This window comes from Symphodus melops (genome assembly GCF_947650265.1).
Source record: "Symphodus melops genome assembly, chromosome: 7".
NCBI classification, from domain to species: domain Eukaryota; kingdom Metazoa; phylum Chordata; class Actinopteri; order Labriformes; family Labridae; genus Symphodus; species Symphodus melops.
The window spans coordinates 23,190,273-23,215,775 of NC_136697.1; the positions used below are offsets into that span (position 1 = coordinate 23,190,273).

At 39.7% G+C, this 25,503-nt stretch overlaps 1 protein-coding gene across 2 annotated transcripts in view; it reads right to left on the reverse strand.

Annotated features, from left to right (window-relative positions):
• Positions 1–16,191: 16,191 nt before the first annotated feature.
• The window catches only part of vav3b (vav 3 guanine nucleotide exchange factor b), a 52,377-nt gene continuing 43,065 nt past the window's right edge, over positions 16,192–25,503 (reverse strand). Inside the window, exons 26-28 of one of the 2 annotated variants that reach the window (XM_079348097.1) lie at positions 20,548–20,607; positions 17,841–17,989; positions 16,192–17,120 (exon numbers count right to left, since the gene is read on the reverse strand). In XM_079348097.1, the coding sequence (XP_079204223.1) occupies positions 17,079–17,120; positions 17,841–17,989; positions 20,548–20,607 (251 nt within the window). In that variant the 3' untranslated portion in view covers positions 16,192–17,078. The remainder of the gene's footprint in view (positions 17,121–17,840; positions 17,990–20,547; positions 20,608–25,503) is intronic. The other variant, XM_079348098.1, reaches the window with a different exon arrangement.

The window sequence follows — 25,503 nt, forward strand, 5'->3', positions numbered from 1 at the left end:
TGAGCTATCTAAAATAGCTTAATTCACGGTGTTATATACTTGGGGAGGAAAGGATGTTTTGATTTCGAGGACCACCTTTTTTTAACAACCAGTCATGGTCTGCTTTGAAAAACAAGAAGCAACTCTGTTTGTCCATTAGTTTCAAATGACATGAAAACAGAAACAATCCTATAAAATGGACAACTTGCCAAACGTATCACAACAATAGTGCTTTTTTAGGGCCTCTTGTCATAGTTACATATAGGCTGGGTATCTAACACAGCTGGTCTGTCAAGCGTTGGGCTTTGCTACTTGAAATAATTCACATTGGACTACACTCATAGCAGTTATGTGGAGACTTTTCAATATAAAACCAAAAGGGCAGAAAGTCCAGGGAATGTTGTAATTACTGCTTTTGCTACAATAAGTTTAAAATGTGAGCAGGTGGGGCCAACTAGCTCACAACATTTATCAAACCTAGAAGTAGGTCTAGAAAGGGATTTATAGTGTGTTACACGTTACTTTAACAAGACAATATAAAAAGTAGTGTTTACAATAGTACATTTAAAGAGTGTTTTCCCAATAACTGAAGGGGTTCCTAAAATGTGATCAGTGTAAAGGCAAAACTGTATAATAATGCATTCAATGCTTGTTTCATTGTCAAAGCATGTAAGTTATTGCGGATATAATGAACTTCTCTTATTCCTATCAAAGTACTAGAATAGGCTCTTGATTTTCATGTTGTCAGCGAGGGCTTGTATAATAATACTGACTTTTAGCTCGCATGTAGCTTTTGCTTGTCTTCCTACTTAAAATTACAGAGCCTCTGTGGGCAATAGATAGGGCCTACTTATCATACTTTTCCTTTCCTTATTTTTTTAAAGGAACTCCAATCAAAAGAAGTCAGTAGAAAACGATTAGCTAAAGTTAGTTTTCAACCGAGTCATTAGCTAACTTTAGCTTGTATAGCGAGCCAGCCACAGGGAACACAACCGTTTTCGTTACAGCTTTCAAAAGATTGTTAGCCAAAGAGGTATACCAGCTATCTATAAACAAATACTTCTGGTCAAGTTGCCAATGAGATTTTATTTTGTGAAAACATATGTGCCAGTCGGAACACAAGGTTACAGAGACTGCAAACATAAATGAAGGGATGTAGACCTAAGAGAAAGGTTGATGGCTTTTCCAAGCTTGTTAGTATGATTTAAACCTGAAAATAATTCTTAACCAAAACTACAATAGCATCATTGCAGCAACTGTACCGCTGTTTGTGATTTAATACTTTTGTTCAAGGTTCTTCTCTCTGAACTGGCGCTGCAGAATCTGAAATGGCACATCTGGGACCGTTTGTGTTGACAGTTTAAAGCAAAAAAGCTTTGGAGTTTAAAGGCCGCAGTGTGTGTGTGTGTGTGTGTGTGTGTGTGTGGGATAGACAATTACCTTTATAACATGTTAGTGCAATAAAACCAGTGTTTTATGATACTAGCTCCTGGCTTTAGGCTGCTATTAGCACAAAGTTTTAAGGTTAAATCCAAGTCTCTTGCACTTGCAGAATATGACACAAGAAGCTGATGAACAACTGGAAGAGAGACTATAGTTCTGCCTCAAAACTAAAGACACACAGCCAACGTCAGTCATAGAGGGAAAATGAGCCTCATACTTCCTCTTCAAAGCCATGTTAACGGCGGAGAATGGGCATAGCAATATTTAAAGCAACTTCTACTTTTCTTAAAGACAAAAAATTAGTGTGCTATTGAACTCAGATAAAATAAAAAATATACACAATACATTTGCAAAATGCTGACATTTATTTAAATAGCAGCAACCAAGCATCTTGTGATAATGACTATTTGCTTCCATTTTGAGCTGCAGCAGTAACAGGCTATTTTTTAAGGTATCAACAACTTAAAGCACAAAGAACAGACCAAAGCTTTTTGTTCACTTTATGTTCCCAACTAGACCGTGTCACAGCAACGCCTTGTCCTTCCTGCTTTCACTTCTAAGACTCAGGAGGGGGTATTAGGAGGACATTTTTAGACACAAGCAGTCCTTGTGTTCTGCCACTGTCAGCACTGGTGGCACCAACACAGAGTTGCATAACATAAGACAAGAGGTATTCGGTATCGAGGAAAGAAGAGGCTCAGCAGCATGACAGGAGCACTAATCTTTTAAGCAATACAATACCAATATTCGGTTCAGCAATACAAGCTTTGAAATCTCCTCTTACCACTGATTGGTGCTTTTAATTCAGGGACAGAACGTTTTACATGTTTGCTAGTGAACAAAGTGAATATGTAAGGCATAATGCCTGAAAGGTGTCCATTATTACAAGTTTAGGGACACCTATAACGGCTCATATCATGGGTTTTTGCCAAAGATTGCAAAGAAATTAGACCAGCTTTTTTTGCATTAAAAATCTTAAATTTTTCTGAAAAAAAAACAAACAAAAAAACTTACAAGACACCTGGGTTTACAAAACAACAAAAAATAAATTACAAAACGATTGGGTAAGAGATTTACAGGCCAGTAAACGGAATAATTGAATAATAATTGACTTTCTGTTGCTTGTGTAAACCTGGATGGTAAACAAAGAACAAGAAAGTCTGATGAGGCACTGACAGTGATTTTCTTTCACTTTCCTCACTCAACAGGGTTTTTCAACTTGTTTTGCAAAGTTGAGATGGCAGTGCAACAATAATATCCACATCCTTGACTGAAATGTTGTTTGCTCTTAATTAACTGCCGTCAAAAGCTCGTAAATGCAAAGCATCACACTAACGGTTCTCTGCCTTCAAAATAAATGCTCTATACTGTTGAAGCAGTGTAAACAGTAAGCGTCAGATGCAAATGCATGATGCTATGTGTTATCTGACACTTGCTTGTTATTAAGACTCACTGTTAGCAAGATTAAACATTAAAACTGTATCAAGGTTCAGGGTGTATTATTAACATAGAGACTAGCTAGCTAGCTAAGCAGCCACACCATTGTCCCAAAATTACTTTCATCCTTTTATGACAACAAATGATGAGTCTGGGTTATTTTTGGCCACAGGGTGGCTGTGGATCAGTGGGTAGAGTCGTCGTCTCTCAAATGGGGATAAATAGAGTTTCCAAAAAAAAAAAAAAGTATAAGGTATTGTTATTGTCACACTGTAGCCAATCATAAGAGTATTTATCTGGACCATGGTATAAGTGAGCTATATCACACAAGAGGGAGTAACTATCAGCGCAATGGACATTTCACTTGTAGGCATGAGGCCACAGCGTCAACGACTTGAGTGACATTTCTTTGACAACACTTGGACTTCTTCTCAGCATTTCTGAGGTAGCAGGTTGATGACTCAAGACAATGCCCATCTTGTTGTCATGTTAATTATCTTTATTCAGAACTGGATGAGATGATGTTACACTAAACACCAGCACTCAATGAGTATATCTTATCCAATCAGGTCACTTGGTTGGAACTAGCCTATTTGTTTGACATAGCTATATGCATACATGATAAAAAGCAGTATAGAGTTCTCAGCTAAACCTTCTGAGGGCCTGTGTCCACTAACAACATGTGAATGTTGTTTTCGCTCTGACAGTGCTTACAACCTAATTTAGAAATTATTCTAAAATTATTCTCACTGGGGCTTACTGTTGCCTGGTAACAAAACAATGTCTCCCATCCCTATATTTTAATTTCATTTAAGTACATTTTACAAAGAAAATGTAAAAACAATGGAAAGGAAACATGTCTGGTTATAAACAACACCTGCAAATTGTATCCTCGGAAACCTTGTTTGTACCCCTGAAAATGCTAAACTACATTGAATTTGTATAGAAAAAAGGACTTCCAGCAGGCCCTCATCTCCAGTCATGAGTTTTATTGTAGATGCTGAGCTTTGTGTAAATGACATTCTCTGGCTGTTTTCAAATCAAAAGTTAAAAAGAAAGAACAGCTTCATTTATTTCTTATAATTGTCAGGTCTGTTGAGAATGTATACAGTGATATATACAGCTCAGAATATATGGTAGAGAGGTTGCAAGTCTGTATACTTTGCACCAGTATCAGTGTGTTTGTAACAATAAGTCGTCCTTGACCTGAAAATGAGCACGCTTCAGCTGCCGCCTCAACAGTCACTTTAACAAAAGCAATGAAACTCAGAGTGTGGCTCTATATGGAGAGTTGCATTTTCCACAAAGACCTTCTCTTCCTTTGAGCAAGCAGCACTATTCTCATAGAGCGAACAGCCGCCTGCTGCCTCACAATGTAAGTTGCTTTATTTATTTATTTGCTTGTCAGCTTGTTTGGTTGTTCGGAAAGTTTATCTGTCAGAGGCATCATAAAAGTTGCACATATAGTCTTGAAAAACAAACAACTGTAAGCACCAAATGTAAACTAATTACTGCACAGCATGCAAGTATAACAGCTGGAGAGCGAGTGCACAACTGATGTTCAAATGTTGAGCTGATTCTTTTTTTCTTCTTGTTCTTTTTCATAATGCTTTGAGGAGTTTTGAAGTAATCATGACAGCCTGGATTTTATGCTGATGCCTCGAAGAACTCCAAGACAAGCAACAATAAACTGAGCAATAAACATACCTTTTTAATTCCTAGATCGTTTTCGGACAAAGTGATATAAAGTATTAACACAGAGAATAGACTTAATTTATACTTTCCCAAGCTTATATGTATTACATATGCCATTTAAAAGGAGGCAGAGCAAGAGGTAAGTCATCAGGCTTTTGTCTTCATGGCCAATAAAACTGACACTCTCTGGGCATCTCTATACTCTGATCTTTATGCTGCTCTGTTTATTCCTGTCCTTTTAAATGGCAAAGTAATGCTGTAAATATTCAGCCTCAGTCAGCGACTTGTGTGTGATTGAATCAGTTTTTGAATCCTTCCCTTCTGAGGTACAGCAAGCAAATATTCAAAGAGCTTTGAAACTCATCTCAGGGGAATGAGTGATACAGGATAGGATTCCCCTTATTGAAGAAGTAATCACTTTTAATGACCTTTAATGTTTGACTTACGTTCATTGCTAATTAAGGCCTTTTGTTCAATGAAAATTCAACCAGACATGGAAGTACATTAATGGCAATGATTATTCTTTGTGTTAACTAACTATTCCTTTTACGTCCAATGTGTCAGGGGCAGTAAAAAGAGACAAAACGTCAGGAAAGAAAATCACACCCATGTAGAAGTGCATCCCATATGTGTGCAATACATACTGTACATGCAGCCAGGCACACTGACTAACTAACATCTATAGGACCTTTCCCTCTCTCCATCCGGATCAATTTTTCAGCTCCAGCAAGTAGATATTCTATCGACTCCGATTATGTGGCGACACATCAGTAATGGCACTTACAGAGGGGTGGGAACAGCATGCCATCTGTGGCCTGATCAAACTCCTATTCACATCCCTGACATCGCAAGGACAGCTGGTGGGTGGTTTGCTGGCTTGGTGCACAGAGCAAGAGTACACTGGAATCAATAGACTGAACAAAGAGGAAGTTAAGCTACCTCCACTGGAGCATAATGGAAATACCTTTCCCCCTACTGCATGCTCAGAATTCTTGAAGGTGACTAAACGGGTAGCAATAATTCCACTCTGCTCCTGTCCATTAGTGCCGGAAAGATTTTAAAAATATTACTGTTGAAATCAAAAGCTAACCTGCATGTGTGGGTTGGATTTGATGTCTTTGTGGAATACCATAATTATGAGAAGAAAATATTGACTTAATGTTTTGAATCGATGAAACTTAAATAAGGGTTGGTTCTGGTCCTCTGCAAAAGAAACACAAATAAAAAAATCTGCTTTCTTGTCACGTCCACAAACCAATCTGATGTCATCTCATTTTGATACAATCCAAGGCAGCAATCGGCTCTTCAGCTACAGATGGTAATCCAATTTAGTGTCACACACGATCATAGCTCTTGTCTCTTTTTTTCTCAATGCCAAATCCAGCACTTCTGGCTTTCAGTGCCACACCTAAAGTGCAAATCAGCCCCGGCTGGGATTGGCACCACAAGCCCCCAACACCCTGTTGAAGAAATTATTTATGTATCACAGCGACGCCATCCATAAATAAAAGATACCATTCACAGTCTGTCTTAGAGTTCCCGGAGCTTGGAAGAAAATGACTTATCCTCAATTTTTGCACATGCTGCGATAGATGTGGGGTTTGTGCTGGTCCCTGGGTTATCAGCACCTCTGACTGGGAAAACATAAATAACGCACCTGTAGAATGTGTAAAAGATTATCTACGGTTGCAAAAGACAGATAACATTATTTTTTATGCAATGGGTCGTAAAAAGCATATCTGTGCAACAGAAGTCGCCAAGGACTGCATTGATGAAATTGTACAGTAGAGAGACTAAAGAAAGCATGCACATAGTTAACAAATGGACCTGTTTTTGGTTAATTACAGTTTCAATCGTAGGGACATATTTGCAGAAAAGATGGATTGACCGTAAGGGCTCCTGGGAGAGAGGCTAATTGGGTCAGTTGTTCATCATCCAGTGGTTTGAAATATGCATTTGGAGAATATCAAGCTGTTAAAGAGGATAATATATTTCCTTTCATACCAATACATGTGACTCTATTCTATATCATACTGATAAATATGACGTAATTTACATGCTGATAGAGATAATTGATTGTATATAATGTACAGTATATCCAAATTAAGTAAAACACTATTACTCAGATTTAAATTGATAAATTATTTTTTGGCCTGCATGTATTTTCACTTGTGACCACGTATCTGTCCGCTTAATTACTGCTATTTGTCGCTTTTAGCAACGTTTGTATTTGTTTTGATTTTCCAGGGAGCCTTTCATAAAATCTGGCCAGGGACAACAGATGTAAATGAGCCTTTTGGCTAACTCTGGTATATTTACCACCCGTGTAAAATAACAATAAATTAATAAAATAAAAATATAAACTCACTCGACAATAAACAAGCAAAGGAGCTTGTTAGTAGGCTGTTTACTAAGACGGAAAATTGTCAGACGTTCTCTCCAAAATTCAGTGATAGAAGACAGAAACAAAACTCAAAAAGAAATAAATTGGGAAACAATTACTGTACTAAACACCTCGTCTCAGTGAAGTCACTCATTGGTTTCTAAAGAGCCATTTTTTTAAACACAGGAATAATGGTTAGTCTTCCTAACTTTCAGTCTAGAAACAGACAAAGAGGTAACAGAGAAAAGCTTTGTAGAGTGCATTGAGCTTCCTTGTAAACAGCTGCAGCACACCACCTGTCAGACAATTAAGCCATGCCCATCATTATGCAAATGTAGGAATAACTCCTCGGCTTAATAAAATAAAAACAGATCAGTAATAAAAAAATCCACCCCTCTGCATTGTGTATTGCTAAGTGGGATTCCATTGCTTGTTGCAGGCAGCCTCAAGTGGGCACTGGAGGAACTGCATTTTTTTTCTTACTTCTACAATCCACTTTTCCAGCCCCAGAGATCGGTGCAATGAAACAAAATACTGGCAAACAGAGAGTGCAACTACAAAAAACAAGTTCTGAGATTGTCATCTTGCTGTAGCTTAGCTTGCACTAAGTCTTTGGATGTATCTAATAGACTTAATAAACAGATGGACAATATGTCTCAACATCCTTGCAAAAAAAGTGAAGTCAAAATGACATATTTCACATATCAAACTATCAATGCATTTTATAGCATCAAATAACTAATATTAATAACATCAAATCTCTAATTTATTTGATGTATATTTTGATTTCCAACTTTTGGCAATGTCCCATCTGAAGCATGGGACATTAAAGACGAACACGAAGAATGACCTATACTGCTGCCAATGAGTAAGGGTAGCTCTTTATCTTTGGTTTCACTTCAGGGTAGTTGTTGTTGTGGCCATGCTTAATGCAATATATGGTGTAGTTTCTGTATAGTGAAAGCTCATTTAATGTAGTGCTGTTAGCCTAGCTCACTTTAGTTTTCCAAACACTGTTGACAACTTAGAGAAAGCGAAAAATATCTGAGATGTATGTAACAAAGGTCAATATAATCAATTTGCGGTCCAGAGCAACATCTGACTATATTTTAAGAAGTCCTCCATTTGAACAAACACTATTGATGAAGTGTTACAAATCAGTGTTGACAATGGCATTGGTTACACCGAGGAATGTTGTCTCATGTGTTGGAGAAGCAAATGACACAGGTGGCCACGATGGCAGCAAATCCCTAAACAAAGCTGCTACAAAGAAGCAGTTTGAAATGATACAGTCACACAGAGAGATTGTCAGAGAGCCAGATAGACTGAAACAAAACAAAAAAAGGCAGTTTAAAGACACAAAAAAAAACCCCAAAGACATTCATGTTACAGTGGGGAGAAATAAAGGAAAGAAGACAGAAGCTTTCATTACAAAAGCCTGCCATGAAACAATGGTTCCCTGATGGAGGGTGGCAGCAGTAAACATGAACACCCCTGTTTGGCAGACCTTCAGGAAGGGATTGGCGAAACAAGGAGGGGGGGGGGGGTTAGACACAGACAAGCCCTGCAAAAACGAGCCCCCATGACAAGCAGTGCCACCTTGTTAAACTTGACCGTAGGAGTCTCAGCCAAACACTTTGCTTTTCTATGATAATGGCCGACCTGCTAAGCAGCTAGCACAGTCACGCTCCTTTGAACAAGCACTGACCTCAAAGCTGTCTCTCCGTTTCACACCAGTGCACGTTCTAACTAGCCACACTTGCCCCACGATACTTGTTGCATCGTAATTTTTTTAGTATGGGGGGAGATGATTTTATAAAGGTTGTTATTAAAGGCGGTATTAACATTTTCTCTGCTGTTGTGGTCTTCATAAGTTTGGGCTGGGCTGCACTGCATGTGGGCATCAGATAAAGTAGCAGGAGACTCGTGATCGCCAATTACGTCTTAAGACCTTTGAAATCGTGCTCCCCAGCCCATGCAAATTGGCAGAAAGGATATGAAAGTGTTTCCCATTAATGCACATTTATTTACCATTTTAAATTTCGGAGACCTACCGCTTGCCGAGAATCAAAGCGCAGCACATAGAGCCACGAGTCAAAGGGAAGTAACGAGGGTGAGGGGGAGATGAAGAGGGGAAGAGAGAGATAGACGAAGGAGGGGAGAGCAGTGGTTCTCTGAGGATTAGTTCATTTAGACTGCTTTGATCTGTGAGATCTTAATTGCCGGGTAGCACTGATAGAGTCCTCACAGAGAGACTTCGCAACAGCATCCAGGCGAGGAGGGAGGAGGGTGGTCGTGTCTTTAAGTTCTCTTCCTCTTGCCTTCTGTCCCTGGATAAACTCATCTACATTCCTGGACATTCTCGTTTAGTTTCTCATGGTTAGAGAGAATAAGCTCCTGCAGCCTTGTTGTGAGCTGGAAGCTGTTGCCGCTGGAAGTTATTTTGAACAGGGGGTGCTGTGAAAATCTTTTGTTCTTTTTTTTTGGACAAAAAAACTTATGAGCCTATTTAGAATACATGTATAATATACAATTAAGTGTTTAAAAAAGAAATAAATAGATTAAGATTCCCCACGTCATTGTCTTACACTCTTCAGTGAACACAGCCAGGGCCACACACACATCATCAGTTCTCAGAGGAATATATGTGCTGGTACTTAAACTTCACAATAACACTTTAACAATGTAATAGGTTTGATCAGCTGGCATCAACCTGAGTCACTGCACCTGTCACACACCACTCTATGAGCTCCAAAATCCTTTTACACACAGCACAAAGAAATACTCTCAGACAACCTAAGCACGTTATTGAATAGCTCTCCACATCCATTACGCAAACATACGCACAAAATGACACTTTTTTTCCTCCATCTCCAAGTTTCTTACGCAAACCACAAGGAAATAATCTCCGACTATTTACATGTTATTAAACAGTTCTCCAAATCCAATACGCACAGAACACACGATCAAAATAACACTCTCAATCCCCACAACTTTGTAAAAAATACTAGTGTGACGTTAAACTGCAGGTGAAAGTGCGCGGCGGCACCATGATCTGACTTTGAGCTGCAGACAGGGTGCCCTGGTTACAGGTGTCCAAATCTCCAGGTGCGCTCTGGGGCCGTGGAAATAAAGTCTGTAATGAGGGAACGAATGTCCAGGGAGATCAAAACTGTTTGTGTGGGCATGCATCAGTTAAAGGTTTGTGAGTCTTTTCTTGGTGCAGCGTGCCCATGTCTTCAAAAGACGCAAGGCTGAGAAAGTGTTCTCAAATGAGGCCACATAGACGGGTAGGCACAGACGTAACTCAAACAGTTTTTCTGTCTCTGAAAACATGGCTCTTGTTTGTCACTGGAGCTTAGTCCAACATAATGCTACATCTTCAACTGTGATAGGCCTACTCGTGGACCGAGCAGGGACCCTGATATTGACAACGTAACTTCCGTGAACTTGTGTTGATTATGCCTAAAAATAATTAAATCAAAATATACAAATCAAATATATAAAAAAAATCAAATATACGCAATAGCCTACGTGTGTCAAAATCTTTTCCCAGAAGATTCATAAGGGATTCATAAATTGTACAAAAATATTTTTAATACATTTTTAATCTGCAGCACCCCCACTTCTGGCTGTTGGACCCAGCTGTGCTTTAAATGAATCTTTAAAATCATGCTGATATTTAGCAGGTAATCTTGGCCATGTTCTGCAGTATACTTTATTTGGTTAGCATGCTAATATTTGCTATGTTGCACTTCACAGAAATTACAATTGATGTGTATCTGACATCATGACTTGATTTGCATTTCCTCATATTGTACAAAAACCTACAGAAAACTAAACTAAATTGTAACACACTGGAAAGTTGACACACTATTTGAATCTCTTATTCATACCAATCCAGTGTGCAGATGTGGAAACTTTACATAGGATATGATGCATTTATCTTGGATACATTTGAAATGCAGTTTGCACTGGGGAAGGAGACTTTTTTCTGCAATGTTAAGCATCTCCTCTTTAACATATCGTTCTTTTGAGATGAGGTATAATCCTGCCGTCAGAGTTAGGGGTTAAACACAGGTTACCTTTGTTGTTATGACCATTGGAAGAAACAATCAATGGGTTTAAATCCATAAATTCATCTTACCCATCCAGACATTGATTCCTAACTCTATGTGATGTCACAGAACAAGTGAGCGATTGTCTCAGTGATGATTTCCTGACCTGTTCTTTTTGTCAGTGAACAGGCTGTGCAGGTCACCACAGCCTCTCGTATTTTTTGCAAACATTTTGAAATTGCATGGCGCTCTCTACAGCAGTGAATCAGTGTTTAAAGTTAAAAAGGAACATGTTGTTTTTTTTAAATATATATTCCAAAATATTACTACAAAAAAAAGGTAGATATTGTTTGTAATGAGTCAACTAATGTAATCCATCTTTTTGAGGTGGGTTGTTGTGTTGTCTTGAACTTGTGGCTGAAACACAAATGCAGAAAAGTCCAAGGGGAGTGACACTTTGAAAGGGTCTAAATATGAGGACAATTCGTTACCATTTTTTTTTCACGTCCTCATTGTATTTTAGGTAGACATCTACTGTTGGGCTTCTTGTTGCTTGCTTGGATCGTGCCGCTTCTGGCTTTATTAATGAGAGAAAAAGAAACAACTGTGATTTTAAGGAGCAGAAAACATGGATGATTTTAGTCACAATTCACAATCACGGTGGAGGCTCTATTAAAGCTGGGAAAACAAATCTGCCGATAGAAATTTGAATTTGATAAATACATAATTGTGCTGTAATTGTAAAATACCCTCTGTCAATTGAAGTTCTGACATCATGCCATTGAACATTAAATAAATTTTATGTGATCTGATATGAAGTCCTTTTTTGACAGCTTTTGTTTGTTTTGTATCAAGTCCATAAAGCTCCAAATGTATGACTTATTTTTGTATCAAAGATAAAAAGAAATAAGTTGAAAATAAGAATATCATTTTTGTATTTATTGTTTCTGCTGTTTGGGTTCAGAGTTTTATTCTGCAAAGGAATGCTTCAAAGCGTAAAATCAGACGAAAAAGAGATGGAGAACGAGAAAGAACTGCAAAATCTGTGTCTAAACAATGTCTCATCTATTGCTCTAACTCGTCCTGCTGCAGGTGGTCTTTGTGTCCCGACCTGGCTCTGAACCTGAAATCTTCTGATAGCAGGGGAGGGATGTTAAATACACTACAGATCCAAAAAACTGAAAACAATTCATTCAACTCAAAATGCTGAAAGTTTCAAAGTTTTATCCAACGACTTTCTCAGGCAGAGGTCAAGGCCACACAAGGATTTTGTGAACGTTTTAAGCACATTTTTTTCTTTTTCTGTTTAAGTGCTCTTACTGACTCAAAGATTTCCACTGTATGGGAATGTGTTTTGAATGATGAATTGTATTTGAAATAAAAGTAAATTCTGGGAGTTGCACAGACTCCATGTAAATAAAACGTGCACATTGTACAAATTAATCATTTTAAGCTTATTATCACAAAGTGAGGATAAGATTTACAGTACAGGATAAAACATTTAAGACATAGGCACTGTTGTTTTCTCTTGTTTAGATCATACTGAGGTTCATTTGAGATCTAACACTTGGATTTGCCAAATTGAAAATTGGACTTAGCTCGTATTGTTCTGAGATATCTCTAAGAATCAAGGATCTAGGACTATAGACTGAACCTATAAACCATCTTTATGTCTCAGGATCATCTCTGAAACAAATGAGAAAATGGACGACAACATCCTTTAGGTCTAAAAAAGTGCTCATCTTTGTCTCGGAGAAATAGATAAGGTCTTTCACTTAGCCATGTGTGGTTTTCTCTGTTTTCCCCCCACATTTTTCTTTTCTGTGGCGAGGCGTCTTTTTAAACCTTTTCTGAATGCAGAGAAGCTCTTCAGTTGAAGTTTTTTTTTTTTTTATGATTTTTGAGGGGAGAGGTTGTTGGTCACAAGTCGGCAGTTGAATATAAATCTTACAGATAAAGTCTTTAGGAGAGGGAAGCCTTCTGAGGGGAACGGAGAGCTCACCGTATTTGCGGGCAGCTTCAGCTTTTGTTAAATCCCTTTTTAACCCCATATAGAGCTCCAGAGGGGCTGACTGGCAAAGACCGAGGGTTAAGGAGATCATTCAGACAGATGAAGATGATGCATGACTTCCCTCCCTTTCTCTCTCTCTCTCTCTCTCTCTCTCTCTGTTTGTGTGTGTGTCTCTCTCTCTCTCTCTTTCTGCTGCCTTTTGTCTCTCTCTCAGATGCACACACACTGCCCTTTTTCTCCCTGTATTTTATCTACTCCATGCAACCTTGTACACCCATTTCCCTGTCTCCTTCTCTCTCTCTCTCTCTCTCTCTCTGGCTGCAGCCCAACATCTCTGTCACTGCCTTTCATCTCTTTGGCTAAGACAGGAACAGGCAGATTAAGGAGAGGAAGAGTATTAGGGGAGCCGTTCTTACTGCCTCTTTGTGAGGGAGGGGGGCTGTTAGTGCAGCAGAGCCCTACCTCTGCTCAGTTTGATCATTAGAGAGGCTGCAGAGCGCTGGGGAGGAAACGTAAGCCTGAGGGAGTGTTTACATTACAAGAATGGTGGTATTTTGAGACGCTCGTGTAAAAATGCATTCAGTGGGCTTCTGTCGAGTGCTAAGAGTAATAAGGTAATATTTGTGTATGAAACAGCAGAAAGAGCAGATCAACAGTTACGCCGCAAAGTCACATTAAGAGCACGATAACACTGCAGGAAAATGTGATAGCCCAGTGTGAATACTCTCGTTAAAGACAGAGTTTGACTGCTACTTGCTGCACTAGTTTAAGAGGTCTTTAACACATTGAGTTAATGTGTAAAATAGGTTTGACACAAACGTGAACAATTGAAATCTTATGGTTAATAGGAGCTCAAGGGAGAACATACATACATTTCAAATCAAAAGAGCGGAGTCGATAATGAAAATACATAAATACTGCTGCACGGCTGCAGTGATGACAGTCTCTCTCAGGAGCGTCTTTTCACACTGCTTTGCCTCTTGGTATTTAAGTATGTGGATGAAAAATTTATTACAGCCTCTAAAATATTTGATTGATTCGGATGTCATTTTTGTAAAGCTTTACTCATCGTATTGGTCAGTGTTTTTCGAGGGCAGCTGGGAGCAGTCATGGGAAATTGAACGAAGTAAAAATCAACTGATAACATGTTATGTTATTTATTGACACTTTTGTGTTCCTTTTCGATGCCAGTATGTGATATATGCTATCAGAAAGTAGCTGTACCTTTTGAAAAGCTACCTACCGGTTAGGCAATGGTATGTGTAATTTTGTACAATTGCTATTGTTATATATAGTGCATATTGAATTACAGACATTTTGCAAGAGAGGGGTCCTCTACCTAGGCTATAATGCTGTATGAGATCCAAGGCATAGCAAAGTTTGGGGGACCGCGAGCGACAAAGTGTGTTTGCAAAGCCACAAGTCAGCTTGCTGGAAAACATCAAAGTTTCTGTCCTCACTCGTCTCACACAATGAGATAGAAAACAGTGCACTTTATACTTCCTACTTTCTACTCGTTAGCTGTGGCACGCTATTTTCACAGCCAATACTCTTTATTTCTTTGAGAGACAACAATGCATGCAAGAAAACTCACCAAGATCCCTGCAAGCATACCGAGAAAACTTTTTATCTCTACTTTTTCTCTCAGAGTAGAACTATATCTTTTTGTAAAGCTTTTAATAATGTGCCAGTTCGTGCAGAAAGAAGTGTGCTCAAAACAAGGGACCTTTTTTTTCACTAAAGTGATTTGCAGGCAGCTCACTGCAAATGACTCGTGCCTGCAGATGGGAGATTAATTTGGAAGTGAGTGTTTGTTTTAACTTGTGAAATTTGGCCAATTTAAGAAGAAAGAAATGATCTCATTGAGCAAATAGCAGCTCACTTTGTGAAAATTTGATGAGAGGGATCCCAGATTGTTTCCTATTTCAGGGAAGTTTGAAAGGAAACATGCCATGTGGATGAGCTGACATGTTCTGATATCAGCCCTGCTTTCATACGTCTCTCTCTCTCTCTCTCTCTCTCTCCCTCTCTCTCCTCTGTTCTGTTTGTTAAGCCATTATTTGAGCTCTGGCAGTTCTCCACTGCACCTCCAGCACCCTGACAGACACATATGTGATTTGTGATGCAACTGAAAAGCCTTTGTTAGTGCAATGAAAGATTTTTCTGAAAAGGGAAGAATATCCTATCAAATATCAAAAGTACAATTCAAAGAGCGGGCTTTATTAAATATTGATGTCACACACATGCTTGGCGGGATGTTAACGTTTGAAGGAAAACAGCATCACTTAACGCCCTTGTGCTACCTTGCTCTGCAGTTAGCAGCTCTTACATCACACTTGAATCATTCATTCTGAAACCAAAAAGAGTTGAGGTAAACACAAAATCTGCAGAATGTAAAAGAGCTCTCCTGTTTCCACAGTGAACGGTGCAAATATTAATGAGACTATTTGAAGTATAAACTTTCACCTCCAGATACAAGAGGCGAACCCAGCGACACATGCGTCTACTGGAAATTACTTTTTCGGCTTCTTATCTTTTGTGCAAATCCTCCTGTCTGATCACGTCCCGTGTCTGAAGCCAAACCTTGAAACCAGGCATCTTGTTTCTTCTTCAGTGCCATCACAAACATGGTGTGACATAATCCAAGCATTTGCTCCTAATTTCTCTAATCATCCATCCTAGTCACTGTGGTGGGTACTGGCTTTAATTGAAAGCTTTGGTAAATCAGCTTATTTGAATTCAAATGAGTTGAGAAGAATGATGCTGCTCTTGTGTGGGGTCTCTCTCTTGGCGTCGTAGTGACCGGCAACATCTTAGCTGAAGTAAGCGCCTCGACATCTGAGCTTCCGCAACATTCAAAGCAGATGTGCAGTTTGTGTCGCACCGATCTCTCAATGGCTCAGTCTCCCCTCTACCTGTTCTGACAGGGTTGAGCCGTTTGTAGGTCTGATCTCCACTCCGATATGGAGCCCAAAAATGATTCTGTTACTTATTTGAAGTAGACCAAACAAGATGTCTTTTGGTCTGGACAGTCCCTTAGAACAGCCTACGTTGTGCTCTCGCACTGAAAATTCACCCTTGTTTCTAAACAAACAGAGTACCTGGGTTTGAAAATGTGGAATTTTTGCTTCACATTTAGATTCATAATAAAACGTTACACTACTTTTGAAATGATTGCATTAAAGTGTCGCCTTATGTAGATGTATTTAAAGTTAACCTGGTGAGTTGAATTAACAAAACTTTGATAGAAACAGTGATAAAACAAAAGTAAAAGCTCAGAGACAACTTTATAAGCAGTGGCTTTCAGGATGAAGAACATTATGAAGAGGTGTTTTCCTTTCACGACTTGAATCATTTCGAGGGATCCAAAATAGTTAAAGCCATTAAAACTGTGCACACGTGAATTACAGATCAGTCCTTCAGCATTGGGTTCTGACATCTTCATTTGCCTCTCTTGAAGGTGTGAAATCATTTTGTGACAACAGCATTTAAATGTAATCTCAGTCGAGCCTTCTTGAAAAACATAAAATAAATTGGGTCTTCGAAAGCTGAACACAAAAGTCTGTCGCTGAAGTGTTCCAACTAAAGTTAAAGCTCCTCAGCTCCTGAGTTTCACCTCGGTTGAGTACCTGTGCTGAACCTGTCAGCAGGATCTGTGTTCCAGTTGGGCGACTGAGCTTTCCTGCTATCAAAACATGATGACAGTGAAGGCGAGTCTCACACCATCCAATGGAGTCATCAATAATGAGACAAGGTGAGAAAGAAGGAAGGGGGGAGGGGAGGGTTATCTGGGCACAGCACATGCACTTCCCAGTTGGCCGCAGGAGCAGACGGGGGCGGCAGAAAGGCAAGATATGGCGCGACGCTCCCGGAATCTGTGATTTGACGTCGGCTCGGTGCAAGAGTCCGTCAGAGGGCAGGAGAAGGTTTCTGAGGGCACTGTCGCTTCCTTTTCAGTCCGAGTCTCTGGCTTTTATCAAAGAGATCTGACTTGCAGGGCACAGAGAGGGGCTGAGCTGTATAGTGCTCACTGGAGGTGGTCAGTGTTGAATAGATACTTAATCCAGCAAGGTCAGTCCTCCTCCTCCACATAGGTGGAGGGAAACCAGCCCACCTGAAAAGCACAATGGCAGGATACAAATCAGGCAGAGGCACTTATCTGCACACACATTAAACAGAAGATGAGATAAGAATAAAAATAGCAGAACATAATAAATAATAGCAGAACAAAATCACACAGTGCAAAATTAAATTTGATAAAAATATAAAAGTGCCAAATAATATGCATAAAAAAATATTTAAAAAAGAGCCAGTAAGTTCAAGATGTAAGTCTGAATAAACTTTATGAACACTACCATGCACACAGTGCATATAAGGACAGACATGTTATTGCACAAGTGGTGCCATAGATTATTATTTCAATGCAAATCAAATTGAAATAAAAATACAAAGAAAATCAGGTGGCGATGACATCTCATAACATCATTATTGCACGAGAGGGAGGAATGAATTGTCAGGTTTCTGGGTGAGCTTTGCAATCTACTGGGAGCAGTCTTGGTTCAACAGAATATAGAGAGAGAAAAATCTCTGATTTGCTTAAACACTAAAGGTGTGATGGCTCAATAAAAACACTAAAACTCTTCAGACAACCAAGTCATATTTACACATGGCTTTATAAACTTCAGCTCCAGTAACTATTCCTATTTATGTTCATTAAGAATACAGTGATTTTGATTAACGATATTCAAGAGCGTACTGCCCTCGGGTGAGACCAAAGTAAAACATTTAATTATATGTGTAGTGAAATATGGCATAGTGACAAAACCAGACCTACCCTGCCGTCGACCTCTCCCTTCCACCACCCGTTGGACATCTTGGTGTAGATCTTGATGATGTTTCCCTGCAGCAGCGAGAGTTCCCGTGTGTCTCTGGAGCAGAAGTCATAGCGTGCTACTGCAATACCCACCACCCTGGGGGAAAACACTGAGACATGGAGTTCCTTAGTATTATTGCAATTCACCCCCTTAAATGTTCTCAAACAGTCGGAGTCTACTCTCAGAGATTCAGAGTGTTGCAGTAAAGTTCTCAAATAACTCTGGCCGTACAAATGGAAAGTAACTGAGCACTGGGGCTTTAAAGCTCACTGCTGTCAATGGTCCTCACAAAATAAGTCACTCCCAGTAAGACAATTTAATCAGAATCAAATCCAAAGTGTGGATAAAAGAGTTTGCCCCTAGGTGCTGCAACAGTTTCAAGCTTTATTACTCACTTGATAGGAAAAATAAAACATTGTGATGTTGCATTTTTCTCGTCTCAGATACCCCCGCCATTTAGCGCTGAGAGAAATTCTCACCTGTGTCGGCCCTTTGAAGGCTTTTCAAACAATTTTTCTCCCCTTGTATTTGGAATCGGGAGCTTTTTAAAAGATTTCCTTTCAACTCTAAGGTCTGTCACTCACTCGGGTAAGGGCAGTGATGTTTGATGACTGACTTTTAACATAACCCCTAACTGACAAACAGGCGCTTTATAACTTAATTGCATAGGGCAGCATTAATAACAAGAGTTTGGCACTACGATGACAACTTACGCTCAAAATAGTTATTCTAGCTTTAACAGATGTCAAAGCTGCCCATAATGGGGGGATAAAGCTTTCTGGGGCCCTTTAGCAAAAAAAGAAATCAAGAATATCTTCTGTAAATGTCTCTCTTGTCAAGACTGTCAACAAAGACTTAGAAGCAATCCCCCCGGCTGTGTTGTTGTTGAAGCTTTGTTTACATCATGTGAGGCCGGCTCTTTCCCTGCTTATAAAAGCTGTTAAAGTCAAGAACTAGAGAAAACAACAATATCGTTTTTCAGTTTACTTAATGCTTGTTTAAAATTCAATGGAAAATTTTCGATCATGGTCAATTGAGTATGTTCAATGTGAAGTTATAAGCGAACTTGCGTGTGCTAACATTAGCCTGCTAACACAACAATGCAGGCCATATAGGGAATCGCAGATCGAGAAAAGGACAGTTTTGTCCACATCTTGCGCTAAATTCTTTCGTGTGAATGTGAAAAGCGAGAGGTTGAAGGTGTGTCGCTGGAGGTGAGGGGAGGCTTAAGAATAGCAGAGGTGTCGTTTGTTTTGGTTTCATGCTGAGGCTCAAAGGTGACAGCTACAGGATCAAAAAGTCACATATTCTTCCTTTAAAGACACAAAATCACACATGATTTAGTTTTGCTTCAGTAAAATGTAGCCAATTTCAAAATGTAAACCCCCTTCTTCAAATGAAACAGCCTCTTTTTTTATGTTACTAACATAAGGGCATTCAGTGAACTGTTACACCACTTATGTTAGAATCAGTAAAGCTATTCCAGGACCTTCATTAACTTGTTACCAAACGTATTTCAGTCAGCTCCAAAGGATGATCACAGCAAATGTTAGCCAGAAGGATTGTGCTGACATTTCTGATCGAATGTTTATATGTTCATTTAAATCCTAGGAGTGCCTATTCACAAGTATCATCAACAATAAATGTATTATAGCTTTAAGACAATAAAGAGCCTTGACTCTGGTGTCTGAGTCATACTAAGTTCAATGAAAATCACAGCAACTCAGTGGAGAGAGGTAATCATGTTCACTGGTGACAAATGAAGAAATACACTACGCCCAGCTCCATGACCCCAAACAGGCAGCAGAGCACAGGGCCACAGGCTTCCATTGTCATGTGTTGATAAAAGTAAATGTTCAACCCAGCTCACAAATTCAGATTATTCAAGGATGTTCCTACACATGCAGGTCAGGGCTCATATCTCATGTAAGTGTAAAGGTTTGTTTACCTTATCTGTGGTAATACAGGTGACGCATATGAGAGATGTGTGGTATGAAAGCAACACATCTGGCCCCTCATGCATCACTAAGGCACATTATGCCAACACAGATTCGGCACACTCATACATACATGCATGTGTACATACCTACATGCTTATGGACCAAAGTGCACGCAAACGTGGGAAAAATAAAAATTGAAGTAGACTGTTTTTTTCATGCCATGCTGGCAGATTCTCTTATTATTTCTTATTATTATTTATTTATGTTTGAGAAGCCTTGTAGTTACACAATAAAAAGTTAACAAACCAAAATGAGCTATTTTTATGTATTTCACAATTTTGGAAAACCCAAACTGCTGAATTTATGATGTCATGTTGTTATGTAATGTTGTTATTTTATTAATTACATAAAAAGAAGATGCCAGCAGAGGTCTTACGGTCTTCTGCCACCAGTTGGTTGACAATTTTGCAGTTATTTTCCCCAAGTGGGAGATATCATCGCTGTCAGACATTCACTATATTTCTGATTTTGCTTCAAATAAATCAGAAGTGAAGGTTTCTTCCCACATGGCAACCAGTACGTTCTGTGCAATATGACGTAAAAGTACCACCATTAGACTCTATTATTCAACAGAGATGGGAAAAACAAGACAGATAACTGTCTTTGGAAACCCGGAAATGTGGGCAAACAGCAAGGGAGAGATAAAACGAGCATAGAAAAGTTGTACCTGTACCTGACCAAAAAGGCGAGGAGGTGGGAGGAACAAAGCTGCAGCCGCCAGGAGGAACTACAGAGAAATGAAGCGAGTGATGGAGGGGAGGAGGGGGGGTTAGACCGTGGTGGGAGAAAAGACAGAACAGAACATAGGCAAAGAAAACACAAGTTTGACAGAGAGAGAGGGTAAGAGGAAAAGTTGGCAAAGTAAAGAAAAATAAGCAAGGATGGAGTAAGAGGAGAGAGAGGGCAAAACAATAAAAGCATTACACAGAGTTATTTTCCAAGGTATATAGTTTTTAATGTATAATTTTAACCAATATAAATATTTAATAAGGCCGGAAAAGTTGAGGATTCGAATCATTTGTTGATAACACCTTAAGTTAAAATGCAGTTGGCATGCTGTAAATAGTACAAAACAAGTCTCTAAATGACCCTTCATTGTTCACTATTCACAGGTCTCCACAGCAAATGATCTTGTAAAAAAAAAAAAAGAGAACACTGAATCATTTCGAGGGACTGAATAAACACTGTTAGGGTGTTTTCACATTAGGAACGAGAGGAGACGGCCCTGCTGAACGGACACGAGGATTTGTGAAGCAACAGGTGCCGTTTAGAATTACATTAAATAGCAGTCCACTTCCTTATTTGAGCACAGGTGTGTTCGCATCTCCCATGAACCGTACCGGAGTAACATAGGAACCGAGCCAGATCTTACCGTACCCAAGAAGAATACGACTATAGTACGTGGGTGTTTACATTCCCCTTAGTGAGATAGAGAAAAAGAGGATGTGAGCAGAGCTACAGCTAGCATGTTCTACAAAGCCGCTAAGTGTGTTTGTAAGTTCTGGTTTTCAACAGTATTTGTTGTCTACATACAAGTTAACTGAAACATGTAAGCCATTCAATCTCACCATTTAAAATAAACACCACTCCAAGACTAGCTCGCCTACTAGCTTGGCTGCTATCTGGTCTTGGCTGTGTGCATTGTATTGTATTTAATGAGCATTCAAGCTATTTGATCTGTTACCAGAACAACACCAACACCTACCTATCTAGATTGGCTGACTAAGTATTAGGGTAGCCTACTTACTACTTTTGTGGAACAAATTCTCAAAAACAGGCCCCAAATTCTTGGGGAGAGTTAAAGAGATCTTTATTGGATTCAGTATATTGATGCATAGGAACCTTTTTTAATGAGAAGTTACATTTGGGTGTAAAGCTCAGGTGTCCATCTGTCTAAATACTTCCAGCCATGTAGTGTATACCTTCTACAACCTTACCCAGATTTTACTGCATAACAAACAGGAGCAAAACAGGAAAAACAACATTTTAAGTATCAGACCAGGTGGGCTACAGCAGCAGCATGGGGGTAAATATACGTCTGGGCACAGCACGGTGCCCTGACAAGGCAACGGCTGGGAATCCATGCCAACGACTTCTGCTCCATATGAAATCCCATCTGAGCCAACAGACCCTTACACTGAAAAAAAAAAACATCCTCCTGTCATCACCACAATATGGCTCCATGGCTTCTTCCTCTCCCCCACAGGGATAAATAAATGCAGGCCAATATGTGTCAACTTTGTGACCAGAGTGTACACATAAACCACACACATACCCGCTGGAAGTGCACACAGCATAAACAAACACATAAGGGGCATAAAACCTGAACTGCCGACCTACACGAAACATTAAGTAAGCTTAAACTTACTATACAGTGATATCTGGTTCAGTGTTAAATAAATTCTCAGATTCTCAGATCTCACTTCTAGTGATTTGGAATAGCTGTCACCACTCATCTTTCGTCTTAAGCCTCTGGCATATGAAAGCAGAGTTGAGATTCTCATTAAGTGCCCTTTAAAACTCTGAGTGAAGTATTAGGAAACCTAACTGTGTGGTCATGGAGATCACAATTTGGTTTAAAGCTGCCTGTCTCCGCTTAGTGGCAATTCCACATGTGATAACCAGTAACGTGATACCCTAATTGATATGTTAGAGTCATCTGAGTTAGAGGCACTGGAGAATACTGAATGACTGACTTGTAAAAATATTAATTCTAAGTGGCTGCTGAATGGTCCGTTACGAAATGCTTTCTACCATATCAGCTAGCACATATGCAATGTTAGCTGAGATTCCCTTGTTTGGCTATGGATGCAATGCTAAAGGATGCATACTGTAGCTTTAGAAAGTGCTGTACAATTCTCAAGCCGAACTGTTCTTTCCGATGAACAACAACTGCTGATGAAGACCAATCAACAGTGGTCTGAAATAAGCCTTAAAAAAACATCCCTTCAGACAAATGGCCTGGATTCAGGTCCAACCTGTCCTACATGTCATTCCCCACTCTCTCTCTCTCTCCCTGATTTCAGTCTATCCACTGTTCTGTCTCTTCAATGGAGGCACGAAACCATCCAACCAACCAAAACATCCAAAGTCTGAACTGAACACTACGGTCACTGTTTACCCATAGCCAGACCATCTGCTTGGTCTGCGCCAGTGATAACTTACACTTGGTTTAAATGGCCAAAGTCTTGGCTAATTGTTATTATTGGATAGAGGAGTTAACCAGATAGACAAACTTATCGGAGATGAAAACAAGAACATTACCTCACACAGTTCAAACTTAATATCAATATCAAGACATTTCCAAATTTCTTGTACAATATCAATACTTCCAAACATTAATACTCCGGCGATATTAGGTTTGAATGATATACCCCTATAACACTGATATTTCAAAGCACAATGATCTGCCTGACAGATTTAATTGCTTCCCAGTCTTAGTATTCACACACGTACACAGATAAGAAGCACTCAGACAGACTTATTTAAAGATGCTGTCTGGGTTTTCCAAACAAATTACTCCAGAGTTTTGATGGCATTTCAGCAGTTCTGCATCTTGTGAATGTTTGCTCAGCCTTTCATTCTGTTTTCTTTTGCTATGAGGAGTCTGTTTTGAGATCCAAACCATTTTGCGCTTGTTTTTTGTTCTGGCATGACATCTGTCTTTCCATGGAGGCTGTTTACCAGACAGAGAACGCGGGTGCCCACACTAAGTCTGTCTATGGGGGTGGACGACTTAAGGCAATAATAATCTATCCCAGAATGCACCGAGGCAACAGCGGGTATGTCAAGGCTTTCTCATAGAACAGGGCGTTGTGAATGGCACTGATGCACAAACACACCTCTTGCAGAGCTGCTTTGAAGCCTGATGCGCTGGGAGACCGAGGCTGTCAAAGGAGGCACAGGGACAAGGATGTAGCAGAATTATACATCCGAACAGACACAAAGGGCTAACTTTGACTTTGTTCCAACGTTCCTCCGCCTGCCGTGGCTCCTGTCGCCATCACCGTGGTTGTTTACACGTACGCCTCTCTTTAAGTTACGACAGTTTACCTCCAGCTGCTTTCTGCTCTTTTACATCAGATCATATTTGCAAACTTTTCCCCAGTTCTGCAGAAAGAGGCGCGTTCTCTCGGTTGGACCAGGGGTATCCCAGAGGAGTGTGTCAGCGGGCGGCTGTCACACGTTTTTCTCCGCTGCCACCCCAAGTGAAATGTCATGTCCTGTCAGGAAAATTGTGAAGCCATCTCAGAGCTGAGCAGCGTGTGGAGTGTGACGTTTGGAGTAGCAGGCTCCTGGTGCTTGCCTGGGGCATCGGGCCCTAACTGGGACCTCTCTGCCGAGCCTGGTGAGCTGCTGAGGCTCATTTCTATTTCTTCCACTCGCTGTCTCTCTATCACGTTCTTTTGTCTTCTGCTCTCTCTCTCACTCTCTCTCTCTCTCTCTCTCTCTCTCTCTCTCTCTCTCTCTCTTTTCTACCTCATGCCTTCCCTTTGTTCCTGTAGCGTCTCTATTTTTCCCCCATTTACATCTGGTATTTACACGCCATCTGTATTTAGATGTCTCATTAATTCAACCGGCAAACGAATGCAGAATACAATGCAGCCAGAGTGTCTCAATTTTAACAGAGTGTACATTTTTGCAATTACAGTTTGGATATATTTTTATACAAATAATTTGTTTTTTCAAAGCAGTCTTATCTGCGTTTCTGGCAAGACAGCCTATCTGTTAGCATTCTTGTGCCTGCACTTTTAGCGTGAAGCATGCGTCCCTCGTTTCAGCTGAGTATTAAGACTAGAACACACCAGTCATGTTGAATATTTTTTGCATAGAGCAGCTACTAACCAGACTCATCAGACCTGGAACATTCCTCCTTCCTACTATTTTGAAATTGTTGTTTTGCATGGATTTAGCAAATGATATGCTTTAAGCAATGACCTTCAGGTACAGAGACAGGCATACATTTACTGTACACTAGCACATTATCTGTAATGATATCTTTTGCAATAAATGGCCATTGGCCACATTTATGAGGAGAGTGTGTCTAACTTGCATGTTGAGTTGTTTTATCACGTTCTTTGCAGACTTTAGCTAAAGCCCATCTATACAGAAATGACATGCTATACTATTTAATTTGTACTCTAGACTTTCTTCTACACGTATTTAAGGACTGATCTAATGTGTAAATTTACAAGATTATGGTGCAGAGGCAGGCTATACCGGCTTCCCCCTGTTTATTTTTTCATGCTAAGCTAAAATAGCATTCTCTGTAAATACATAAAAAGAGACATCACATCTCCTATTCTTTCCCATCTCCCTTTCTCCCTATTTATGTCATTGTATCACTCTTTTTTGCCTCCCCTTTTCCTCCTGTTTTCTCTCCTCCCCTTTCTATTGTAGTAGGATCTTCCTCTTTAATTTCTCATTTTCCTTTCTCCTTCACATGCTTCCTCAGAGTCACTGAACATCTGCTCCTGTCTTTGAGAGCCAGTGATGACGCAGGGAGTGGACTTACGCACAACAAAGCATCATGTCTAATAATGCAGCAAGTAGAAATGAAAGTTCCTCTTTTACCTTTTACAGACTAAGACTGGCCGACCCTTAACAACAGTATGCTGTACGG